This window comes from Bactrocera dorsalis, chromosome 1 (genome assembly GCF_023373825.1).
Source record: "Bactrocera dorsalis isolate Fly_Bdor chromosome 1, ASM2337382v1, whole genome shotgun sequence".
Classification (NCBI taxonomy): Eukaryota; Metazoa; Arthropoda; class Insecta; order Diptera; family Tephritidae; genus Bactrocera; species Bactrocera dorsalis.
In genome coordinates, this window is record NC_064303.1 from 104,843,284 (window position 1) to 104,867,507 (window position 24,224).

At 36.0% G+C, this 24,224-nt stretch overlaps 1 protein-coding gene and 1 long non-coding RNA gene across 3 annotated transcripts in view; both read left to right on the forward strand.

The window, feature by feature from the left end:
- Window positions 1–24,224, forward strand: part of LOC105233298 (P protein) — a 90,032-nt gene that overhangs the window by 9,731 nt on the left and 56,077 nt on the right. Inside the window, exon 1 of one of the 2 annotated variants that reach the window (XM_011215338.4) lies at window positions 21,391–22,577. The exons of the other annotated variant lie outside the window; for it this stretch is intronic. Coding sequence (XP_011213640.2) covers window positions 22,498–22,577 — 80 coding nt within the window. The 5' untranslated portion in view covers window positions 21,391–22,497. Of the gene's footprint in view, window positions 1–21,390; window positions 22,578–24,224 lie in introns of those variants that run through there. 2 annotated transcript variants of the gene reach the window in all.
- Window positions 4,597–20,840, forward strand: LOC109580056 (uncharacterized). Its single transcript, XR_002184084.3, has 2 exons — window positions 4,597–5,884; window positions 20,429–20,840. It is a non-coding gene; the product is annotated as an uncharacterized LOC109580056 (long non-coding RNA).

The following is a 24,224-nucleotide window of genomic DNA, read 5'->3' on the forward strand; positions in this document are numbered from 1 at the left end:
TGTATGTAAGTATGTATACACGTATTTTCTGTCTGCTTAATTACCTAGTTGACAGCAATTCATTAATGAATAAATATAGTGACTAAATTATTTTACGACAATTTTATTACTCATCCAACAATTAACTAAATATAAATGCGACTTCTGATATTTCACATTCTAAACTACGTAAAATGCAGCAAATCATAAAAGAGTGTGGCAATAAAAGTTTGCATATCGCAAAAGTGCAAGGCGCCACACTTAATGGCTGCGCATGAAACAAGCATTAAAAAAATATTTGTTTTGCTAATCTTGGCGAAGGAAAATTACCGCTTTACAATTCGCAATTCAGCGTAGCATTTTATGAAGCTTCTATACGCATCGCGAAGAGAGTCTTCTGTAGCATTAGCGACGCTCTTAATAAGCACTCATAAAGACTAAGTATTTGATTATTGTGAAATTCATAATGAAATTCTTGTGAAATAAATAATAATAATTTTTATTATTATTAAAGGAAGGCGGCTAAGAAATATTCAAAGAACTTTGTTACATCCGAGCACTCTTTTGTTTTTTTTTTTCGTTTTTCCTTTGTATGTAAATGCTTCTATAGTGATTAGCTACAGCCTTGTTTACAGCTAATATTTACACGCCCACTTAAATGAATCGTCAACCCACGCAGATTTCTGCCCACTTTTACATAAACCACGACTTCTGGTATATAATTAAATAGAAATTAACAGTTGTTGTGTCTCTAGAATGTCTGTCTGGTTATTCACACTGTAATTGATGAGCGGCGGAGAAGTGGACTAGTAGTCTTAGATTACCAAGTACACAAAATATGTAGTAATGCAGAGAAATGAAACGGACACTGGCGGGACCAGCCTTTCTGTCCGCTTAATAAAGTTGTCCGATAAATAGATTGTCGGCCCTTAGAGTTATCAGTGCTTTCCGAACAATATCAATTGATGCTGCTGAAGTAATAGCCAGTATGATGCCCAAGACATCCAGTGTGACGAAAACGAAGGTGTATACAAGTTGTCAGAGCCGACTATAGGAGCCTAAAGAGAAGAGAGCTTAACAATATGGTAGTAGAGGTGGTAAACCTCACTCAAAAGACGGTGAACCCACAGACTAATACCGGACATCCACCGGATCGACAGACGATATGGCGACCTAGATTTTGACCTAACCCTAAAACTAAGTGGACATGGGTGCTTTAGAAGCTAACTGTATAGATTTCAGCACGAAATCAGTCAGTCCGAATTGTCCGAAGTGTTCAGAGTGCTTTGAAAACACTGAGCATGTATTCTTTAACTGAGCATGTATAGTTTAACGGTGGAAAATTTGTCGGCACTCATGTGTCAGTTCACTGCATCAGCGAAGCGGCAGTCTCAATCATGGTCGTTCCGTGGCAAAGTCTGAAGCAGGAGCAGATAGTAATCACTTGCTGTCCAATCAATATGGTGACTGCCTAAGAATTAATCGAAACTAAACGGCTAACTCTCTGACCTCTCTCTCTTCTTCAATGCAAGGAGCTTGACACCCACCCCCATTAAATCCATGAACTGGACTAAGAGTACAGACTGGATCTTTAATTACAGTCGATGGCATTAGAATTCCGATTGTCAATAATCCGAAGATTTCAGGTGTAACATTCGACAGCCTGCGATACTTCACTCCTCGTAATACCGCGTTAGCTGCCAAAATACAGAGTCGCTTAAGTCGCTAGCCGGCAGCTCATGGGGAAATGCCGAAGATACTTTTTTGACAACATATAAGGCAATCGGCCGACGGGTCATAAGCTTGGCCGCGCCGATATGGCCGCCTGAATGTAGTGAAACGTAGAAGAAGAAGCTTCAAACGTGTCGAAATACTGCACCCTGGACTATTACATGAAGCCTCTTGATGTCTTCGGTTGAACACATACACAGCGAGATCCACATGTTTCCAACTAAGGAACAGAATGAGCTTCACTTCAATCAGTCGTCTATTTGAAGACGCCTTCGAGGAACGTCAAGTGGTGCCTCCTTCCAAAAGCCACATATAAAGAAAACTCTTTCTTCCGAAAGTTCAACCTCTTCCAGTCTTTTGGTTCTTTCCTTCAAGTTGGTGATTTTGAACTTAACCGTGATAAACATATAGGTTAATACGAAGTAGTAACCATTTGCTGGCGGCCTTCTCAAAAAGCGATGTGTGTGTCTCTTTACTATAGCAATTATTATTAGAAATTCTCAATAACATTACCCAGAACCGTAAAAGGAGAAGCATTCAGCGCAGATATTTCAATATCTATGTACTATATCTATATATAGTATGTAAACAATGCTATAACAGTAATATTTGCAATTTCTAGCGGCTTGCAATTTCGCATTTTAATGGCACTCATTTAATTCGTTTAAGTGGAATCGAAACGTAAGCCGAGCATGATTGCCCAATATGAGTGTTTGAACAAGTGGCGCAGTGGGTTCGAGGGTGAGACAATGCGTTCACGTTCGCTTTGCAAAATCTTCGCTTTGACATTGTCGTCTGGTTGTCTATTGATGTTTCCCCGACCGTACACATATTCGCATTCAACCAGCATAACATAACCTTAATTGTGTAGGTCTTCTTGGTAGCCAAACTGGCTGAGCAGATTAACGACTACTGTGGTCTGAAAATTCGTAAAGTGAATATGTAGACACTCCACTGTGTCCACAGCTTAAAGGTAATGACAATGAGGAGCGTTCAACAATTTGTTGCACACGGGTGCACAGCAGTTTTTTTTCGATTAGAAAGGTGAGCGAGCAGTCAGCCTTTGTCAGGCTGTGTCTACTGGGGGTTAAGGGTTATGGGAGTTTTGCATATGATTTCGATGTGTATTGTATGTGGCAAAATATGGATAGGAGTTTTTGGACATGAAAAGGCTTTAATATTTGGAATTTATGGCAAAAAATTTATTATTAAATATTATTAAAATTTATTGCGAATTTTCATATTTTATATGTGATTTTTCTTTATTTTTAATCTATTAATGAAGACAGTACTTTTTTGTAATTTTGAAATTATTTGAATATCGGAACTGAAAAGAAATCATATTAAAAAAAATTCAAATTTAAAAAACGATAATGATAACTTTTTAAATAATATTTATCTATGTATGAAATCGTCAATTATAGTTTATTTCTCTTATAAGCGAAAATCATTTGTTTCATGCTTTGCCGTTCTTAAAAAAATGCAGATAAAAATTCACAAAGCTAAAGGAAATCCGATTCTCTATTATATCATATATACATACATACATATGTACATACATAAGTACTCAACTTAATTTCCGAATGTCAACAAGGAAATCTAAATCATGTTTTTGCTTACACATATCAGATATACCCTATAGCTACTGTAAATGAGTATGCATGTATGTTTGTATATATGATAAGCAATAATATAAAAACGGCTTGTAAACTCCCATCATAATTATTCGTGTATTTTCAATGGAGATGTGTGCTTAGAGCGTTTGGAAAATACTCAATTGATTTTCAAAAGAGATAAATATTGAACAATGCCCTCAAACATAACTAGTATAGACCAGTTATCACTAACTGAAAGTGGAAATAAACATAATCGTAGCGGTAAATTTAACTGTTTTATTATTATCTTTTTTTATTTTTTAATTTTTATCCACATACATGGTTGTATATAACCCATAACGGTATAAAATTTTTACACACTGACCTCTTTACATACCTTCTTTGTACTTACAACACTTCTTTACGCGTGAAAAAGTCCTTAGAAATTATTATTATTCCAAGAATCCTCATAAAATAGCACATAATTCTCCCAAACGCACTCACTTTCTTATACTTATATAACGCACACATAAATAACATAAGATACACATAAAGTCAGGTAATGCTGCTGTTATAAAATTTAAAAAAGGTTACCAGACTGTCACATGGGCAACAGGGACTTGACATGTGACGATGACACGAAGAGCTTGTAAGGATGCATTAGCATTAAGAACGCCGAAAAGATAGCAGACAAATTATCTTGCGCTGGTGCCGTCCGCATCGCGGTGGCACAACGAAAACTAATGGATTGATGGTCATTCATTCGCTCCTGTCTGACAGTGGCTCGCATTTATTAGTTTAGGAAAAATGTAGTTCTGAGTGGCAGCTTCTGACTCTAAGAATACATGTGTTTACATGCCGCACCATCTTATATGGACATCCCTCTTATCCGGAAAATGTGCAAGTGGGTGTCCGGTTATGAGAAAATTGTAGTGGTAAACTCATAATTTTAAAGTTTTAGAATTTAACGGAAACTTCTTGTTTAATTGCTATGGTTTACTGGGTTACAAAACGGTATAATACAAAAAATTTAACTTAATAATTCAAATTATAATTATTCATATTTAATTCAATATTATAATAAAATGTATGTAAATATATTAATATTTAATATTTTAATTTAAAACCTCTTTTTTACTGGGTTAATTATTTATTTTTTTTTCGAAAATTACCGATTTTAATCAATAGTTTGATAAAAATTATTTATAAAATTTTTCAAAAATTTGAAATAATTTCTTTGATCAACTAGGTTATGAGTCTAAACATTTCCAATTATGTACATGTGTATATACAAATAAAAGTATACATATGTAAATACAAACATCAGCTTCAAAACCAGTTACTTTGGCCCACTGGGTTATCAATTAAACTAACCAAAATGCTGCTATACTAAGGAAAAGGGCACGTGTAGCATCAGAAATAAAAGGCGGCAGCAATAAATACATACCTACATATACAAATGTACATACTTTCCTACATTTACACGCATAACTATCTAGTATTCAAGATGCAAACGGTTGAGTAAAAGCTACACAGCTTTCAACCTGCCGCACGCACTGGAAATCCGACTGGATGGCTGTTGAAAGTGAATTAGCGGTGGAAATGTACGCAGCGTCAGCATGCTGCTGCAGTACACACAGCGCTGCCCACGAGATAACGAATCGATTGCAACGCCAGCAGAACAGTCAACGAGGCGCACTACACTAACCACCTTCACACACAGGGCACTGCTTGTAATGCGCTGCCGACACGCAGCGCATACCCAACACAGTCTCTATATAAGCAATAATTATGCCGGCAAAGCCACGTTCGCTGTCAACGTCGCAGCAGCATCGGGCATATTCCATTCGCCGGGTAATCGGCACTTCGGCATTTGACGGCAGCAGCGACTGCTTGCTGTACGCCAACAAGTTAGATTTTGTTTTCATGACTTTTTCTTTACATTTTGTTTGTTTGTTCCATTTTGACTTCGGCAACAGCTGATAGCTAGTGGTGGTGCTGCTGTTTTTGCTGTTTTCGTAGCTACTGCTGCTGCTGCTGCTATTTTCGCTGCCGTTGCAGTATCGGTCGTCGTTTAACAAGGAAAAGTGCCGCGACCTGAGATTTATTTAGTGTACAACTGTCGTGGAAAACAGACATCGTTCGGAAGGTGCTTAACGAAACGTGCCGTGGCGCAGAATTAAACAATTTCTGGCTTGTCCTAACATGCATTCAGCTGTTGTACATACAAACGAATTTTTTTGTGCTTTGTAAATGAAATTGTGTATAAAAGTAGAAATTAGTTAAATCTACGCGCAAAAATAAGTTAAACGGCGTTTAGTGAAGTTCTTTGAAGTGAGTGGAGCAAATAAAAAAGCATCGTTTATGGAATATTGTAGCGAAGTGCATACGTGATTGAAACATACAGAGGAATAATTTTCCAGTCGGTTTATCTTTTGTAGACTGCATTGTGCCGTGAAGTTGGTGTAGCGAACGTGAGTGAGAGTGTTCAAAACAAAATCAGGAGTTGATAAAACAAAAATATTGATTCCAGTTTATGAATGTTAATTTGTATGAAATCAATGAACCATCAAATTGAGGTAAAAATTTTTTTAGACGTAATGCAAAGTTATGAGTGATTAAGAAAAATGTTTCTCAAAATTAAGCAACAAAAATTTAAAAGTAAAATAATAATTAAAACGACAAAAAAGACATAAATGAATGCATGCATGAATATGTATTTATTAAATAAAAGTATCAGCCGTAACTAAATGGTTATTAATTTGGTCAATTTTATGACCGTTTAAAAGTTGTGGAAAAATAAGTAATTTGCTGAATAATTGAGATAAAAATTTAATTCTTGGGGAAAACTTTATTTAATTAAAAAGAAATATGCTGCATAATTTGAAGAAGTTATAACAAACTATCAACTATTAATAACCCAATCATGATTTTTTTTAATGTTTTTTGCTATGACTAAATGAAATAATTTATATTTGAATTGCCTAAAAAAATGGTCGTTTTTTGAGTTTCAAAATTCATAAATATTAGATACAATAATTATATAACATAAGAAAACTTAACTTTCGTTGCATTGAATCTACAATCCGCTTCGCAGATCCGTACAAAAATTTAATTTTGATCGTTCTGTTTGTATGGCAGCTATATACTATAGTAGTCCGATCTGAACAGTATATTCCAAGATTGTGGCTTTACTTTGGATAATAATCCATGCCAAATTTCATGAAGATATGTTGTCCAAAAAAATGTTTCCATACAAGGACTTGATTTTAGTCGTTCAGTTTGTATGGAAACTATAAGCTATAGTGGTTCGATCGGAACAATATATTCCAACATTGTAGCGTTACTATTGACAACTTATCATGCCAAATTTTATGAAGATATCTTGCCAAATAAAAAATGTTTCCATGCAAGGACTTGATTTTAATAGATCAGTTTCTATGGCAGCTATATGTTAGAGTGGTTCGATATTGGTGATTTCGGCAAATGAGCAGTTTTTAAGGGAGAGAAAAACGTGTGCCAAATTTTAAATCGATATCTCAAAAACTTAGTAACTTTTATGTGTTACAAACTTCATGGTAAACTTAATATGGCCTACATAAATTTCTTAACCTCATGAAAAAATGGTATGGCAACGCATATTTTGCAAAGCAACTGCACTAATTAGCTCCTTTATATATTTTTGAAATTAAATCAATGATATTTTGAATTTACATATGCAAATTTGCTAAGCACCATAGTATTTTCGAATATAAACTACTTGCTAAAAACTAGTTATGTGAGCTATGCAAAGACGGAATTTTGAACTCAATAAATTTATTTAAAAAATTTGCATAAAATATGTAAAATATTTAAAAAAATCCAACAAAAAAAGCACGAGTCAGCTGCAGTTGGTTAGTAGTAGTGCAGTACTACTGGTAGTGTCAGCCAAACTTAAGGCAGTTGGAGCGTGCTTTTCCATTTGATAACTCAAGCATGCAATTAAACGTTGAAAACCAAGAAAAAAAACAAAAACAATGCAACATACGTCATTTCTTATTTAAGATATGTATATCAAAAACGTGCAAATCAGATATACATATGTACATACATATATTAGGGTGGGTCAAACAAATTGAATATTTTTTTTGCGCTTGATACGCTGAAAAATAAGTTTTTAGGCAGTTCTAAAAAAGCGCTTCAATTAACTTTGAGCTCTTAATTGTTACGATTTTTCTATTTTTTCTTACTTTTGGATAGAAAAATCTAAATTTTGCTTCCAATTATTTGAATAAAATGTTTCATGGATTTTGTAGGAAGTGGAATGTCTTACAAAAATGTTTCTTAAGATTTTTTGTCTACCTAATCGCTCAAAATTTAATATCGGTTAAAAAAATGTTTTCCATTTTTACCCACCCTAATGTATTATATTGTGTATATTGTATATGAATATGTATGAATCAAGCTGGTGTAATTAAAAATGTTTACGATTTCTTTGAAATATTTTGAAAATATATACTTATATAGTATATATGTAAATATATAATTTTTAATATGCAGCATATTTTTTTTTAAATAAAAAAACAAATTCACTAAAAAAGAAATATTAATCTGAAATAACTTAGCGTCAGCGCAAGTGTGTAAAATGTACTACTGCATAGTCTCTTTTCCATTACATTAAATATTTAAACACTTATGCTATATAATTTTGAGGCGTACGATCTGCCATTTACTTGGCTTTAGTGTATTTTCCTTTCGGCTACACCTTTCGCTTTTGACAACAAACCAATTTTGCCGCAAACATGTACAAGACACATAATTACAAACATGTTGTGATAACTGTAGCCCCAAAAATAATAACAAACACCAATTTCAGCTCAAAGCGAAGCGCAAGCAGCGCACCGCAGCGCCAAATTTCCAACCAACACTTCCAAAGTAAAATCCGTCCTCAAACACAATGCAAAGGTGGAGTTGTAGAGAGTGTGTACAAGCTACACATAACAGTAATCATTTCAGATAAGACGCCGGTTCTGCAGCTGCATCTGGGCTTTGTACGAAATTTATGGCACTTTTATGTATGAGCGTTTGTATTTGTATATATGTATGAGTGTACTAAAGTTTTACGCATCTATTTCATATTTGTTTGAGCGCATGTTTCTTGTTTTTTGATATCGCACATAAAGCGTACGAAATGCTTTATTTTCCCCTTCATTGCGTCTGCTTTGTGTCATGCGTACTACGCTGCGTATGAGCAAAACGGCAATAATTTTTGTGCGGCAATTCTGGCGGCAGACAGCGAGACCTTCATTACGTGCATCTTTTCGTAATATTTTTTTTTTATATGTATATGTTCGGCACTTAATTAATGGCTTCTCCGCCCTTCACTTCAGCTTGTTTCCTTTCTTAAAGTGTAATGTAATCCCTTTAAGCGCTTCTTTGCTTACTAAAACTGTTTTGATGTTGTCTGGCAGCCTTTTGAAGCCAAGAAATGAAGGAAGATTAAATATTTAAGTGAGCTGACAGAAGAGGAGTATGCTTTATTGAGATTCTTGCCTTATGGAATACACATATATGTTATTTACTGCTTCAGCAAGAAATAACCTCCTTGGTACTCTTTGGTTCAACTTGTTATAGAGAGATATTTAACAACCTCGGTACATATTATCAGGAATCCTGAAGTGAAATATTCTCAGCATCCATTCTTGTTAATTTAAAAAGAATATGAGTATGATTTTCACTGTGGTTTCTATCGTTGATGATTATTACTTGAAGTTAGGTTAGGTTCGGTTCGCTAGGCTAATCTCATGGGGACAACAATTGTGTTACCAAAAGCAGTCCTTTGTGAAAACAAAATATCGTTTTATCACCTTAATTTCTGAAGGTGTGAGATCCGTCAAGTTCTACTCTTGAACTCGAAAAAGCGGATTCGCTTAGAAGGTAGTAATGTAATAGAGTTGATTTAAACCCGTCTTCTTCCACTTAACTTCTAAAACTCATTTGATTTGTAAGATTTTTAAGGCAGGGTGGTTCATTGGGAGTTAATCAGTTGAGATTCCTAAAACGAGGGGAGGTGCCAAGCTCACGTGAGATCCAACCATCCAGTAGTAAAATCTAAGAAGAAAGCTAAGCTGAGCTGAGATCCATGGAGTTTCAGTCTTGTTCTCGAGAATGCGGAACATCTTAGAAGGCAGTAATGAGATCATTCCACTTTGTCTTCTTTTAAATAACTTCGTGGAAGATTTTTAAGGCATGCTAATTCATGGGGATTTCAGCAGTAAAAATTCCTAGAACTAGAAGTGTTACCAAGCTCTCGTGAGGTCCAGCCATCCAGTAGTAAAATGTAAGCTGAGCTAAGATCCATGTAGTTCCAGTCTTGATCTCGACTAGCAGAAATGCCAAGCTCACGTGACGACCAGCCATCCATTAGTAAAAGCTGAGAAGACAACTGAAGTGAGATCCATGGAGCTCTAGTCTTGATTTCGAGAACGCAGAATAGTTTGGAAGGGAGTAATGAGATGTCCTTGTCTTCTTTCAAATAACTTTGTGGAATATTTTTAGTGGTGTCTTGGTGGGTGCTCTCTTGGAAATCCACTTTGGGGCCAAGCACTCAGTAGTAAAATCCAAGAAGTCAGCTGAGTTCTGATATATTTGATAGTAAAAACTGAAATATCTTCCTAGTAAGTTCATCCGTTTACGATTTTTAGCGATTCCACTTTGTCTGGCAACCGTACTATTCTTATGGCGAACTAACTTGATGCCATTGAAAGTGTGGCTATTTCCTAAATAATATGGAGGATACGATAAACGCTTTAAAAGCTAGTATCGCCGTACTGCTGTCGGATTTGGATGGAATGTCCGATTCCTTAACCTCTCTTATACAAATTTATGCTTCTGCGAGGTCTTGGACGGTATTTTATCCAGTTGGACGCCCAAAAATCGGATATTTCTTAACACATCTCTCTTTTTTTTTAGTAAAAATATCAGTTTTTTGAAGAATGATTGTGCTAAATTTTATATACTGCCTTTATTAGGTCCCTTGACTGCGCATATAAATCCAAAAACTTGTGTTCTACTACCTATACGCCGTGGTCTAATATATACCAAAGCTTGCTCTAGCCATTTGCACCCTTCAAATTCGCGCAGCTTTTCTTCACAGCAGACCAGCTGTGCTGGAAATTTAATTAATTTATTTGCGTGTGATTGCTTTTCACTTTTACTGAGCAATGGCGCATATACATACATATATACAGAACAGTTGAGGTTATTTTCCAACACTTTCCATAAGCGGTTGCTATTTTTTTTTTAATTATATACTAGCGCTGCTCGTGACCGCGACTGCCAAACACCACTACAACTCAGCACTGACACTGACGGCCGCACATTGCCACCGCATGACAATGGGTCAGCATTTAAGCGCTTCGATTGCGACGCTACATTATGACACTGAACAGATCTAATTTTGTCCTAATCGTTTTTGTTAGTTTGGCTGCGGTCGCTATGGTGGCTGTGTTGGCTGTGATGACTGCTCGGTGGTTGGTGGCCTCCAACCTGTGCATCATCTGTGTTTTCTGCTCTTGTTTTTGTGCTGGCTCACCACGCAAGCGGCTTTTGTTTTGCCACTTTCCTCAATTCGTTTGTATCTACTTTTCGCTTTTATTATTTGTTTTTCCATCTGCTTTTCCCCTGATTAACGAGTTCGTTATTTCATTTTGTTCCCAGCGCAGTTGATTCGGCGCCTCGCGGGTTGCTGCTGAGACGAAAGCTGTTGTTGTTGTGCTTTCCGCCCACTCTGTTGTCAATTAATTCACCTTAATTATTTTCTGCATTGTAAGCGCATTTTTTTTTTTTTTGCTTTTGCTTTACTATTACTAAGAAGTAGACTTATCGGTGAAGGGTGTAGTGTATGTGCAATTCTGTGCGCCAAAAGTTATTTTAGTTAAAAATTTTCCTAGGAATTATGAACTTGCCTTTTATAGATAAACGCCTGCAGTGAAATTTTTTTATAATTTTCACAAGCTTCCGTTCAACAAGCCGATTTCTTCGAACGCTCCAGGCTCACAAACTTAGATTCCCAATGGAAATTCTCTTTCATTTGTTTGTGCAAATCAGCATGTTGCTCCCTTGGGTACTTTCGGCTCACTTCTTTGCTTAGCTGCGGTGGTGGCAACCGCTTCAATTGCCCCAAATTTTGCTGGTCCATAAGTCATTCTCGCTGTATTTACACGAAGAACTCAAATAGTAAAGTATGCCGGATGCCAGAAATTCTGCAAATATACTTGTTTGCAATAAAGTTACTTGGGAAATTTTTGGGCGGCAAAAGCAAGATGAGAGAAGCGGATGAGCGCACAGAATTGAATAATGTGGTACATATTTCATCAAAGGAAATAAATGTGATTGAAGATTGTGAGCTGAGTCAAAGGCTGAGGTGCTATGACTTAGGAAAAAGAAAAAAAAATGTGCAAGATTTCAGCAAAATTTTAATTAATTTATAATTTTGTATACGTTTCCTACTAAGCTATAGCAATTTTCCTTTTATATCTACGATTAAAAGATTTTTTCTTTTAAATCTTCTCTGTTGCTATTTCGAAGATTTTCTATTTCGATTATGTCTTTTAGGGTGATCGAGGTTCCCTACTTCTTTTATAGAAAAAACATCGAAACTTCAAATTTATTGGGGAATGTTTACTATCATTCGAAGGATCATTCTTTGGCATCTATTTTTTTGAAAATAATCTCTTTCAAATGTTGGCCGCGGCTACCTCTCAGTTGGTTCATCCGTTGAGTCCAATTTTCGATGACTCGTGCGAGCATTTCGATTGGTAACGCGCGAATGACATGAGTGATGTTTTGCTCTGGGGCCTAAATCGAAGCGGGTTAGTCCGCATAGACCTTAGACTTTACAAATCCCCATATAAAAAAGTCTAACGATATCACATGATATTGGTGGCCAATCGAACGGCCCAAAACGTGAAATTATCTGCTCATCGAAGTGTTCTCGCAATAAATCCATTGATTGATGCGATGTTTGGGAAATGACACTTTTTTGTTGAAACCAAAAGTCGCCGAGATCACGAGCTTCAATTTCAGGCAACAAAAAATCGGTTATCATGGTGCAATAACGGTCGCCATTGACGGTTATGTTCTCATCGGCTTCATTTTTGGAGAAATATGGACCGATGATTCCACTGGTCCACAAACCACATCAAACCGTTGTTTTTTTCTGGATGAAATGACAACTCTTCAGGTTGCTCTTCGTCCCAAATGCGACAATTTTACTTGTTTATAATAAACATTGAGCCAGAAATGGGCTTTGTCGCTGAATAAAATTTGCCTCGAAAATGTCGGATCTTTTTGGAACTTTTTACGTACACATAGAGTGAAGCGATTTCGCTTGGGAAGGTCGAGCGGCTCATTTCTGGCATAAGCTGTATTTTGTACGCTTTCAGTTTAAGATCTCGACGTAAAATGCGTCAAGTCGTTCCATACATCAGTCCGAGTTGCTGCGAACGGCACCGAATCGATACTCCTTCTCTTTCTCGGACTTCGTGTACACTCTCAGCTACGCCTGCTATATTTTCTACACTGCGTGGTGGATGACATATCCAATAATAAATGCTGGGTCTCAAGATGGATGATGGTGTTACGAATAGAATGAAGATTATGTTGTCTATAAGTTGAGCATTCTTTACAGAACGTGAAACGTAAGTCTGAAAGTCTATCATGAAATTTGTAAAAGTATTGGACAAAAATAACATGACAGCTTGACACGACTCATACGTAACCTGTCAAAAAAGGCTATTGATAAAAGTACCTCTACTTGTATCACCCGTTATTATACTATAATCCGGCCTCAACTCCATTGAAACAATCCGCTTCGTCTCGAACAATTCCACAGTCTACTAAACGCCATTCAAATTGAGCTTTCAACATAAATACGGTTATATGAGTACAAATTCGAGTACAATCATCTAATTTAAAGTTAAATAAAAACTCATGACACGCGTTAAGTGTCTTCTGCGTCTTCTGCGTCTTCTTAACTCACTTTATTTGTGTTGTCTTTTTTTATTCTTTTATGAGTGAAATTTATTTATGTATTTATATGAGTGTGCACAATTGTCAGATGCATATATGTATGTCTACATATATATATGTATGTATATATATCCAACATATTAGAGTGTCTCAACTCGTGTGGGAAACTTTAATCTTTTAAGAATTTTTAGCAGCATTACTAGGTCATAGATTCTTCATTATATGTGAGAATATCTTTTCCACTTCGCGATAAGGTTTATGAGAGACTTTTAAATTTTGTCGAGAGAAAAGTTTAGTCGGTACAGTATCCTGGAGAATCCTCTGAAATTGAGCTTTTCTAGAAGACTTCTAAAAATAATGTAACCGCTTAGAACAGTTCCTTTTGGATCTTTTGGCATAAAACTCAAATGAAGAAAGAGGTTCTTCATGCTTGGTTTATTGTTTTAGGATAGAAGAGTGAAGAAAACCGTTTCAAAAAAGCTTACAAAAAATTTCCTATGAATAAAATCGATCAATCTAATTTTATTCATAGGAAATTTTAGTCGGTTTAGTGACCCGGAGAACCCTCTGAAATTTAGTTTTCTGAAAGGCTTCTACAAATAAGGCATCTGCTCAGAATAGTTCCATCAGAATCTTTTGGTAAAACATTCATTGAAGAAAGTGGTTCCTTTTCATGTTTTAGAGTAGAGTGGAGCAACTTCTTCAAAAAAGCTCACGAAAATAGACTAGGATCAGTTATTCATTCTACAGTACAGGCAACTGCTTGAAAAAAGCTTACGAAAATATGCTAGTATGATAGCCTGCTAAACATTGATTATTTGTTAACCAAGCTTTCTTTGGAAATTTTCGGTATTCTATGTTACCTCTTTGACATTTTTTTATCTCTTTCAAGCTACAAGTATGTATATTAAGCTGAGCACTAAGAAATCACAAGTAACTTGTATATTGACGAACTTGTTTGAAAATACTGATCTTCGGAAAAGATGTTCTTAATTTTTCACAGTGAAAGCACACAAAGTAGCTTTTTGAGAGCTTTTAATGCCGTTCTTAATATTTTCACATTCAAAGCTTACAAGTGAGCTTTTTGAGAGCTTTTAGTGCCCATTATGTTCTTAACTACATCAAAATATTATAAACCTGCTATAGAAACTTAATAGCGAGGAAATTTGTATTTTGAATTTCGCAAAGATTGCTCCCAACTAATGCCAATACATACTCATACATACTTATATAAGTACATAAAAATAGTTGAGCTTTCTAAAAAAGTGAGGATATGTGATATTTAGATAGAAGTCAGTAAAGAAAAATTATTTATAATTTAAACGCATAAAATGTCATGGGCTCTGCACTAAGGTCTAACATACACACACACGCCTCAAAAAGAAAAAAAAAATAAATATAAAAATAAATGTCAGTTTATCCCCAGCTGTAGTTTGAGTGCTGAATTGGTTTTATGCTACAACGATTTTATTTAACACACAAACACATAAGCAAATCGATTTTGTAGAACTTTTGCGACGCCTTGCTGAACTTTCCATAATAGCATTATGACAATATAAATATATACATACATATGTACTTATGTATATGTATATGAATATGGAAACCACAATTCTTTGAAAATTTTTGTAGTTAGATTTTTCGGGAAATTTTTTCAATATTTTTGATTTTCTACTAAGAATCTTAAATCAGCTATATAACATATTTACTATTACAATTTTTCACTTTTGTTAGCTTGAGCTTTCGTATCCCAAGTAATCCTGTAAACTTCAGTTGTCACTTTAATATATGTATACTATATATAATTTCTGTATAAGTAATTGATACTTCTTCGGAGAAAGTAACTTAAAGCATATGTGCTTTCAAATGTAAACAAATCTCAATAAAACTTATACACACCAACGAAAGTGTGAAGACAACAGGTGTTGTGTATTCAATTGGAAGTTTATGATTATGCTTTGCCGATTGATAGCTTGCAACCAGCGTTACTTTTGATTTTATTTTTTACTTAACAGCAATGCACAGCTGCAGAGAGGTTTTGACATATAATCTATTTTTTAGAGCTAATGAACTTGAAGTCAGTTATTTTTGTCGATTTTGACTTATTTAAAGCTTTAATTTTGCTTTAAGAATTCACTAATTTCTATTGCTACAACGACAATAATTTTTGTCTCTCGTTCGAGTCTTTTGTGTCGTTTTCAAGCCCAGCTCTCAACCCTGGCGAGGGTTGGTTAGCCTTCTGACTTTAGCTCACCTTCAAACAGATGTTCTTTGGCTACCCGTTGGATACTTTTCTTTTGACCTAATGTCGGAAAACTTGCTCTCAATCCAGTCTAGCATCTCCAGACACTTTTTAAGGTATTTTCTTCAGGAAGCTTGTACAGTTTCTCTTTGTTTTTGAAATAATTTTAAAATGATATAAGAAATTGAGCGTTTCAAAAGCAGCTCAGACAAGAATTCCTTTTGTACACGAGCGGCGTCCCTGTTATAGAAACGTTCTCGGAGGTTTTCAAAAAATATTGGTTTCATATTATCAATAAATGCCGAGCGGGTACCTTAAGAAATTATTAAAGCTTTCTTTGGTAGTGGCATTTATATTTTTTTTATTTATTTCTTAGCTATTTTTTTATATTTTCGTCCTCCTATGGCTATGACTTTTAACTTTTTTGAGTAAAAAATACCTCACGCCATTGCTTTATTTATTATTTAAAGGGTATGGTTATGTCCCTTTAAAGTGCTTGGGTATATCGTTTCCTAATTTACTTATTTTTTTTTGACGTGCTCCAATATTTGCTTTCGATTTTGTTTGTGCTACGCAAAGCTTGAGAATATTTACGGTTCCTTTTTTTGGTAGTACTCCCACTCTTTTCCACGTGCTTGCGTGTGCTCCACCAAATTTTACTGTCAATTCAGTCATTTATTATTCATTTAGTTTTTCGTCAATTCTTTTGTTGCCTGTAGGTACTTTTTGGTGGTTTCCTTTTTTACCTTTATTTTTTAGTTATTTGTACAACTCAATGCTTCTCGCATTGTCCTGGAGTGTCCTTCAATTATTCTATTTATTCACGGAGGTTTAAATATAAATATTAAATACCATGATAACCGTTGTCAATTACATACCCATTTACAAATACATATGTACGCACAAAGCGCTGAAGCGGAAATTAAAATAACGTTCACTATCGACACGCACATTTAGGTGCGTGGGTGTAAACTGCTGTTCGATTCTCGTGAAATACTTTTGAGGACTACAACTGAAAATTGACTTTTAACTTCTAACGTAGCGAGTGGTTTAATAGTTACAGTTTAAAGAAAGGGAGAGTAAGACAAAGGCGAAGATAGAGGAGCGAAACAGAAAGAGACAGAGAGAGAGAGAGTGTGAGAAGGTGAGAGGTGAGGTAGAGTGAGAATATTATCGACCTTTTTTATACAATGTAAAAGCGAAGTCTTGAGCCATCGGTGAATGTCTGACTTTTTTTCGACACTAACAGTTCCTTTTGAAATTTGGTAGATATGCTCCGAAAGCAATTATGTAATCTGAATTAACTATGATAGGAACTCGATTTCAAAGATGTTACAAAGCCTTTCGCTGAGCAAATTGTTATGTTAAGGCCGGGGGCTATTGTAGAAACTGTTGCGAGAGTGTATGAGTTCTAATAAATCACCATCCATTTCGTATTTACGGTCTAAGCCTTGAAACGTTAATGGCTGATCCACGTAAAACTTTTGCTTCGCTTTGCGTCAGACATTTGCTTTGACAGAATAGTTCAATGTACGCTTTTGTAAGAGCACTTTCATATCAAAGCGAAACGTGGCAAGACGTAGCAAAATGTTGGGTAAATCTCATCTTTTTACATTTTGTTAAGCAATTGTCGCCATTTTTTTTAAAAATAAGAATCCTGAAAGCTAGACGTTCATTGATAAACTTTGAATTGTCAAGCAAAGCGAGAAAAGTTTTATGTGAATGGCCCATGATTCCTTATATTAGTCATTTTTTCGGAGGTTCATCAATACTAGAACAATCTGAACTAAAAATAAAACATCATAAGTTTCATGTATTTAACAACCACCCTAATTCCTCACTTTCATCGACATATCGCTTTAAATGACCACACGCACATAAATTCGCTCGAAACGTCTCTACACAAAGCGTCCTGTCACTCAATTTACACCCACTTACTCTACACGTGTATGCGTGGTCAAACCAAATTTCAGCGGCACTCGGGGGATTTTCACAGTGCAAAGTGTGGCTTCGGTGATTTTGCAGCATAGCTCGTGCAAATTTTTTGCTACTTTGCTTTTATTTACAAACTTTTGCACCTTTCCGCTCTGTTTGCCCATTTAATTTTACTTTTTGAACTTTTTTGAACGTTTTTAAAGCATCATGTGGTAGAAGAGACCCACAACTGTGGTACTAAACCTGGAATTTTCGATGCTGATATAAATAATTAGTGCGGAAAGTGTGATTTTAATTATAAGTAGCTGCTGCTGGTTGGAAGAGAGTGTTGTTTCTGTTGAACTTGTGGAACATGTAGGAGATATGAGTAATTTTGATTGAATGCTATTTTCACCTAAATATTGTTGGAAGTTTTAAATAAATTATTTTAATTTAATAAAACAGATACTCAGGAAATTAGTATCTCCTTCTAAAGTACTGATAGTTTATTAAGAAATTTTAGTATTTGCTGTTATATAGGTTGTCTATATTAGCATATTGAATTAGCTCACTCGATCTCATTAGTGGTTTAATCATTATATACTTTGTAGAATTTGAATCTGTGTCTGTGTGTGAAACCTACTTTAATACCAAACTATTTTTTTCACCATTCTTTTGCCGCGTAGCGTAATTTGTTGTTGAAAAATCAAATAGACAAGCGCTCTTGGTATATTCGTTAGAACTTAAATATCAAGCACTTGTTTAAAAATTATGTATTCTCATAGCTGACTATATGTAACCTACTTGGATCAGTTTATATGCAAGCCAGCAATAAACACGATGTTGTACTGCATAAATTATCTGTAAGCACCCACTTGTAGTCAATAATAATAAAAATGAAAAATGCACTTGGATAACCATCTCATAAATGGTGTCAGTGAACCGGTTTTCCAGGGCAAACGAGCTACTGAGTTCACTGACAGCTAAGACTGTGACTTTTCTAAACTGTTAAGCCTTCAAAATCTGCAGCTGCTTAAGAATGTTGTCCAAACTCAAATGCACTTGAAGTAGAAGTGATGGATTGGATTGGATGGAAAACTTTAATTTCACCAATTCTACTTTTACTTTATGTGCATATATATACTTTTTCTCAGATGAAAAAAATGTGTCAAGAATTATCGAAGCGATCCAAAATTTAATTTAGGCCAAACCATTTTCAATTTAGGCGGAATTTTTATGGAATATACTGCTTCATTTGAAAGATCAAAAGCCCCTCTGTACATTCTTCATCTTCTTTATTGGCGTAGACACCGCTTACGAGATTATAGTTGAGTTTACAATAGATTCCTTCTCCACCTGGCCTTTCCAACGGAGTGGAGGTCTTCTTTTTCCTCTGCTTCCCTCGGCGGTTACTGCGTTCGAATACTCTCAGAGCTGGAGTGTTTTTATCCACTGTCTCTTAATTCCCTGAACTATGTTAATGCCGTCGTATATCTCGAAAAGCTCATCGTTCCATCGACTGTGATATTCGCCGTTGCCAATTCAAAAAGCACTATAAATCTTCTGCCAAACCTTTCAATCGAAAACTCGTAACGGCGACTCATCAGATGATGTCATCGTCCATGTCTCTGCACCATGTAGAAAGACGGGAATAATGAGTGGCTTGAAGAATTTAGTCTTTGTTCGTCAAGAGAGGACTTTACTTCTCAATTTCGTACTCAGTCCGAAGTAGCACCTGTTGGCAAGACTTATTCTGCGGTGTATTTTGAGGCTGACAAAGGAGGGTCTCTCATCCGAGGCTGTTTTCTTCTTTTCATTGGTAGTGTTTTTTACGTGGCGGGTCCCAAACCCAGCGTACAACTTTGGCTCACCTTCAAACGGATGTTGTTTAGCTACCCAGAGGTTATTTGTTCTAAGACCGGAAGTCGTGAGCTGCTTGACCCATATATTTATAAAAAAGAATCGTTTCTGGCCGCTCCAAAGTGAATGGCGCTCAGAGAACTTTCCTGACTTGCGTGAACTTCTACACATGGCTCCATCCTCTTAGACCTCTTAGATTTCTGGTCCTAGTTGCTTGAAAAATAAAACAAAGTTTCTTTAATGTGATTGTTTTCCATAACACCCATAGACCATATCTTCTAATTATCTTGTCATTTTCTCTTGATTTTGTTTTGTTAAGTAACTATTAGTTTAGAGTTATTCTTTTTGGAAGTAGGAACACAAAAAAAGAAAAAGCGAATGAAAAGTGAAACAATCATCGACAGTTAAGTTTAACGGTAACTGTCGGTAATTGCGCATATTAACTCTACATTAAGATTGACAGTTGTTCTCCATTATTCTCCAGACACTTGTTCTCCAGCCTGTGAAGTGCTTTAAAATCTCCACCATTTAACTGTAACACATTTGAGATTCAATTTCCAATATACCTAAATCTTATTGGCGCTTTGTCAGACGTCAGTCGTTAGCTGTCAGCTGTCACATACTCAATACTTTTACCGTTACGACGTGCGCATTTGTTAAACAATAAAGCGGCTTTGCCGTGACACAAGTACTGCGCGCTCATTTGCGCTGCTTTTCTTAAAGTGAATTGAGATTTTTAGGCTCATAAACGTAAATTCGTAAGCTGGATATTGTTGAGTTGTGGTTTGTGGCAGCTCTTAACGAGAGTGCCAAGCTTTGCGTGTGGTCTTGTTGGTTTATAACACAATGTGGCATGCCACATGCCAAAGTGTTCCGCATATATGTACATACATATGTATATTTTTAAACTTTACTTATTTTTTGTATTCATTATTTTTACTGCTATGTGCCAAAGTCGTTAGAAGTACAGATACACACTTGCGTTGACAGCTGAGGGTGGCGTTGTTGGTGATGTTGGCTGGTTGTTGCGTCATTCATTTGCTGCTTGCCCCCAGCTGCTGGAAGCCAATCATAATTTTTTTCTAAATTTTCACAGACAAGCAGCAACAATTCTTAAATATTGACTAGTTGAAAATTCCAACCACGTAGCTGTAACGAGTGAATGTGCAACAGGGCGTGTAAACAGATGAGTGTAAGAGCGGCAAAAGTGTTAAAAATTAGTGCGAAAAATAAGCTGTTGAGGTAACGGAACCAAAAAAAATAAACAAGCAGTTGTGTGGAAAAAATACGAAAATCAAAAAAGGAAAATAAATTTGCATTAAACGAATATTCAAGTAAAACAATAATAAAGTTAGCGGTAAACTGAAAATCAAGTGCAGAAAAACAGTTAAAATGTACAAGAGAAAGGTTTGAAGTGCGGTAGGTGTTTTGTAGAAGTGACCAACGGCAAACTGATGAATTAAATGTAATTAAAAATTAAAAAAAATTAAAATTAATGAAAAATTAAAGTTAAAAATTAAAAATTTATGAAAAACTTAACACAAATAATACATATAAAAAATTTAAATTAAAAATTAAAAAAAATAAGAAAAATAAAAAAATTAATTTAAAAAAATTCGTAAAAAAAATTAACGCAAAAGACTACGTTTAAAAAAATTTAAATATTAAAAAAAATTAAGAAAATTAAAAAAATTAACTTGAAAAACTCGAAATTTAACTTAAAATTAAGAAAACTTACAAGAAGAAAATCAACATTGGTAACTTTAGAATTAAAAAATTAAGAAAAGTTAAAAAAATTAAGAAAAATTAAAAAAATTAATTTAAAAAATTCATAAAAAATTGAGCGCAAAAAACTACTTTTAAAAAATTTAAAAGTTAAAAAAAATTAAATAAATTTAAACAAAAAATTAAAAAAATTAAGAGTAAAATTAGAAAATTTAAAAACTCGAAATTTAAAAAACCTTAAAAAAAGTTACAATAAGCAAATCAACATTGATAATATTATAATTAAAAAATTAAAATTAAATAAATGCTCTAATTGATACCAACATTTGGCAGTGAAAAGTATTCTAACGGATTGTGAGCGAATGTACCTGTAATTAAACTGACAAATAATTTTACTTAGTTGATGTGATCTATGTAATAACGAAACAAATATTACTAAAAAAAACTGTAAAATATCAAATTAATTTAAAAAACTATTTGGGAAAACATTTCAACACCTGGATTTTTTTTTTGCAAAAAAAAAATAAAAAATTAAACTCAAACATATCTCAAAACAATAACTAACGAAATTAATTACTAACTGTACCTGTCCGACCGAAAGGGTTGGAACAGTTAATAATTCAAGCTTAGACGAAGCGCCATCGTTGCAAAATTTCCAGCTGAAATAATTATAACCACCGCGGCAGCTGCCTTTGAAGTAATTCGACGCTGTCCAGCGAAACAACTACAAGCGCATTCGGTGTAATTAATTAGCACGAACGAACTCAAAAAACGGTGCGTACGAGCGCAATAGCGGGATTTCATTTCCAAATCGTTTACGATTAACACATCAAAACGGCCAACGAAGCGCTCGCACTGGCGGCCATATCAGCGCCAACAACAACAACGCCAACATCAGCGTTGGCGACACCAACATCACCCACACCCAGCGCCTCGACGCACTCACCTGTGGACACGCCACACGCAGCGGTCACAACACGAGCGCTGGAAACATCACTAGCGCCGGCAACGCCAATCGCTGAATTGTTCGCGACGGCGGAGGATGTGAAGGAGGCAGTGGTGGTGTTGGATTTAGAATCGACGGAGGATAAAGGTAGTGTGAGTGCATTATCAGCAGCGGAGACGGCAAGCAGAAGCTCAATCGACTGCGCAACGGACGTTGCACCCGCCGTTGAGGGCACTCAGCAAACCACAAACACGTGTGCGGCAGTTACCAAAGCAACTACAACCACAAGTACGCCTACTAGCCAACACTCGAACGGGAATGCGCATGCGAGTGAGCCGAGCAACACGAACGGTAACAATAATAGTTGTCCACCAGCAAACACCTGCGCGAATAGCGGTAATACGAAACGTTTAGCGCCTACTAACTTTGCGAAAGCGTTAAATCATCAGAGCGGCGGTCGCAACAACTACAACAAAGCGAAGGTGACACTGAAAATGCGCTTCAAAGTTGCCAAACGTATTTGCCAGCGCAAAATTCGCGCAAAGAACATCGATGAAAATTTTCCGCAACCGCAGTAAGTCTATTTTGATACTTTGTTTATTTTAGTTTTACAATTATATACGTCTAAGTAAAACCATTTGTCCCCAATACACGTGTGCCAACGATTTTTCCAATCCTCCAAGCAGTTGTTAAGAGTGAAGGTCAATTTCCGGAATAGCCTTCAAAGCTCGAACAACGCTTAACACTCAAATAGTATTCCTTGTTGACAGTTTGGCCGGTCGGAAGGAATTCGGTGTGCACCACACCTCGATAATTGAAGATACCTGTCAACATAACCTTGATTTTACGTGATTTTTTCGGTTTCGGCTCACCTTTGCCACGATATTCGGCCGATTGAGTGTCTGTTTCCGGGTCGTAAGCATAGATCGAAGACTTGTAACCAGTAATAATACGTTTGATGACATCCTGGTAGTCGGAAAGCATTGCTTCACTATTATTAATGCGACGCTGGTTTTCAAAAAAACTTGAGTGATTTTGGAGCCAAACGTGTTTTCACTTTTCTAAGACCCAAATTGCATCCCCTTAACTTGGACCATTGCGCACCGGAACCTACCCCCAGCGGTTTCTTGTCCATACGTAAGTCCAAGAAATATGAAAGTGTGACGACGTTGCTATAAAAGTGGTGCAGCAAACTCTTTCACGGATGAGTCGAGGCTCAAAGAAAGGTGGTCTCAATCAACTCTTGTTTCAGACTGTCAGACCACTGCAGTGTTTTTCAAACAGAAGGGGCAACGTTCAAGGTAGCAACAGATATTTCTAAGAAATGTGGAGGCGTGGGTCCATTTTGGTAACAATGTTGCTATAATAATTTTGAGCTGGCTGAGAGTGAGCTCAAAACTAGTCAAGGAGTACATGCCTTGAACAGCAGTAGCATTAATCTACTTCGATCGAGGAATCGTTGGAAATTGTAAAACCTATGAATTTACAAGAAAAGGCACTCATACCAAAATTCCATTAGGATGGGAATTTCAGGGCTTTTTCTGTATTCGTGCACTCAGACGCTGGGTCTATGGGCTTTGCGTGAGCTTACCAAGCGTTGGTCCGCAATCAGAACTAGTGGGGTTTCGAAAGCCTTCTGGCTCAGAGTGGAACGTAAAATGTCCAGTGAACTCATGTCAAAGTAAACTTAAAGATTTTGGAAGACGCCACTTGCCAAAGTTGCAAGGAGGAAGATGAGGTTCAAACATTTAGAGACTTTCTCCTCCACTGTGCGGATTTCGCCAGACTAAGGTTGAAGGACCTCGATTGGCATGAAAATTACTCATGCCACCTACACGACTCGGGAATGTACGCCAGCATAATGTTATCTCTCATAAGTCCAACAATGTGGGGCACTAACAACTCTACTATATTTTGCAGAACTGTTGGCCAAATGCCATTGATACGCGTGGACTTGTGTTTAATAAACGTAGGCAGTGCCCACCGGACTGAATCTGCAGCAAGTTCCTTGCAACTATCCAATCCGAACGGGTTGGTTTATGCGCGGGCACTGGTGAAGTGTGGTAGTTGGGGACAGTCCGGGAAGTGCGTGAGAAATAGTATCCTTGCTCTATGTACTGCACAAGTCGTTAAAGTCCTATTTAGTAGTCTGATCACCATAATCTGGTCAATATTATCTCTGGCAAGAGTTTTATAAAGTCTTGTCATCCTTGGGGTTGAA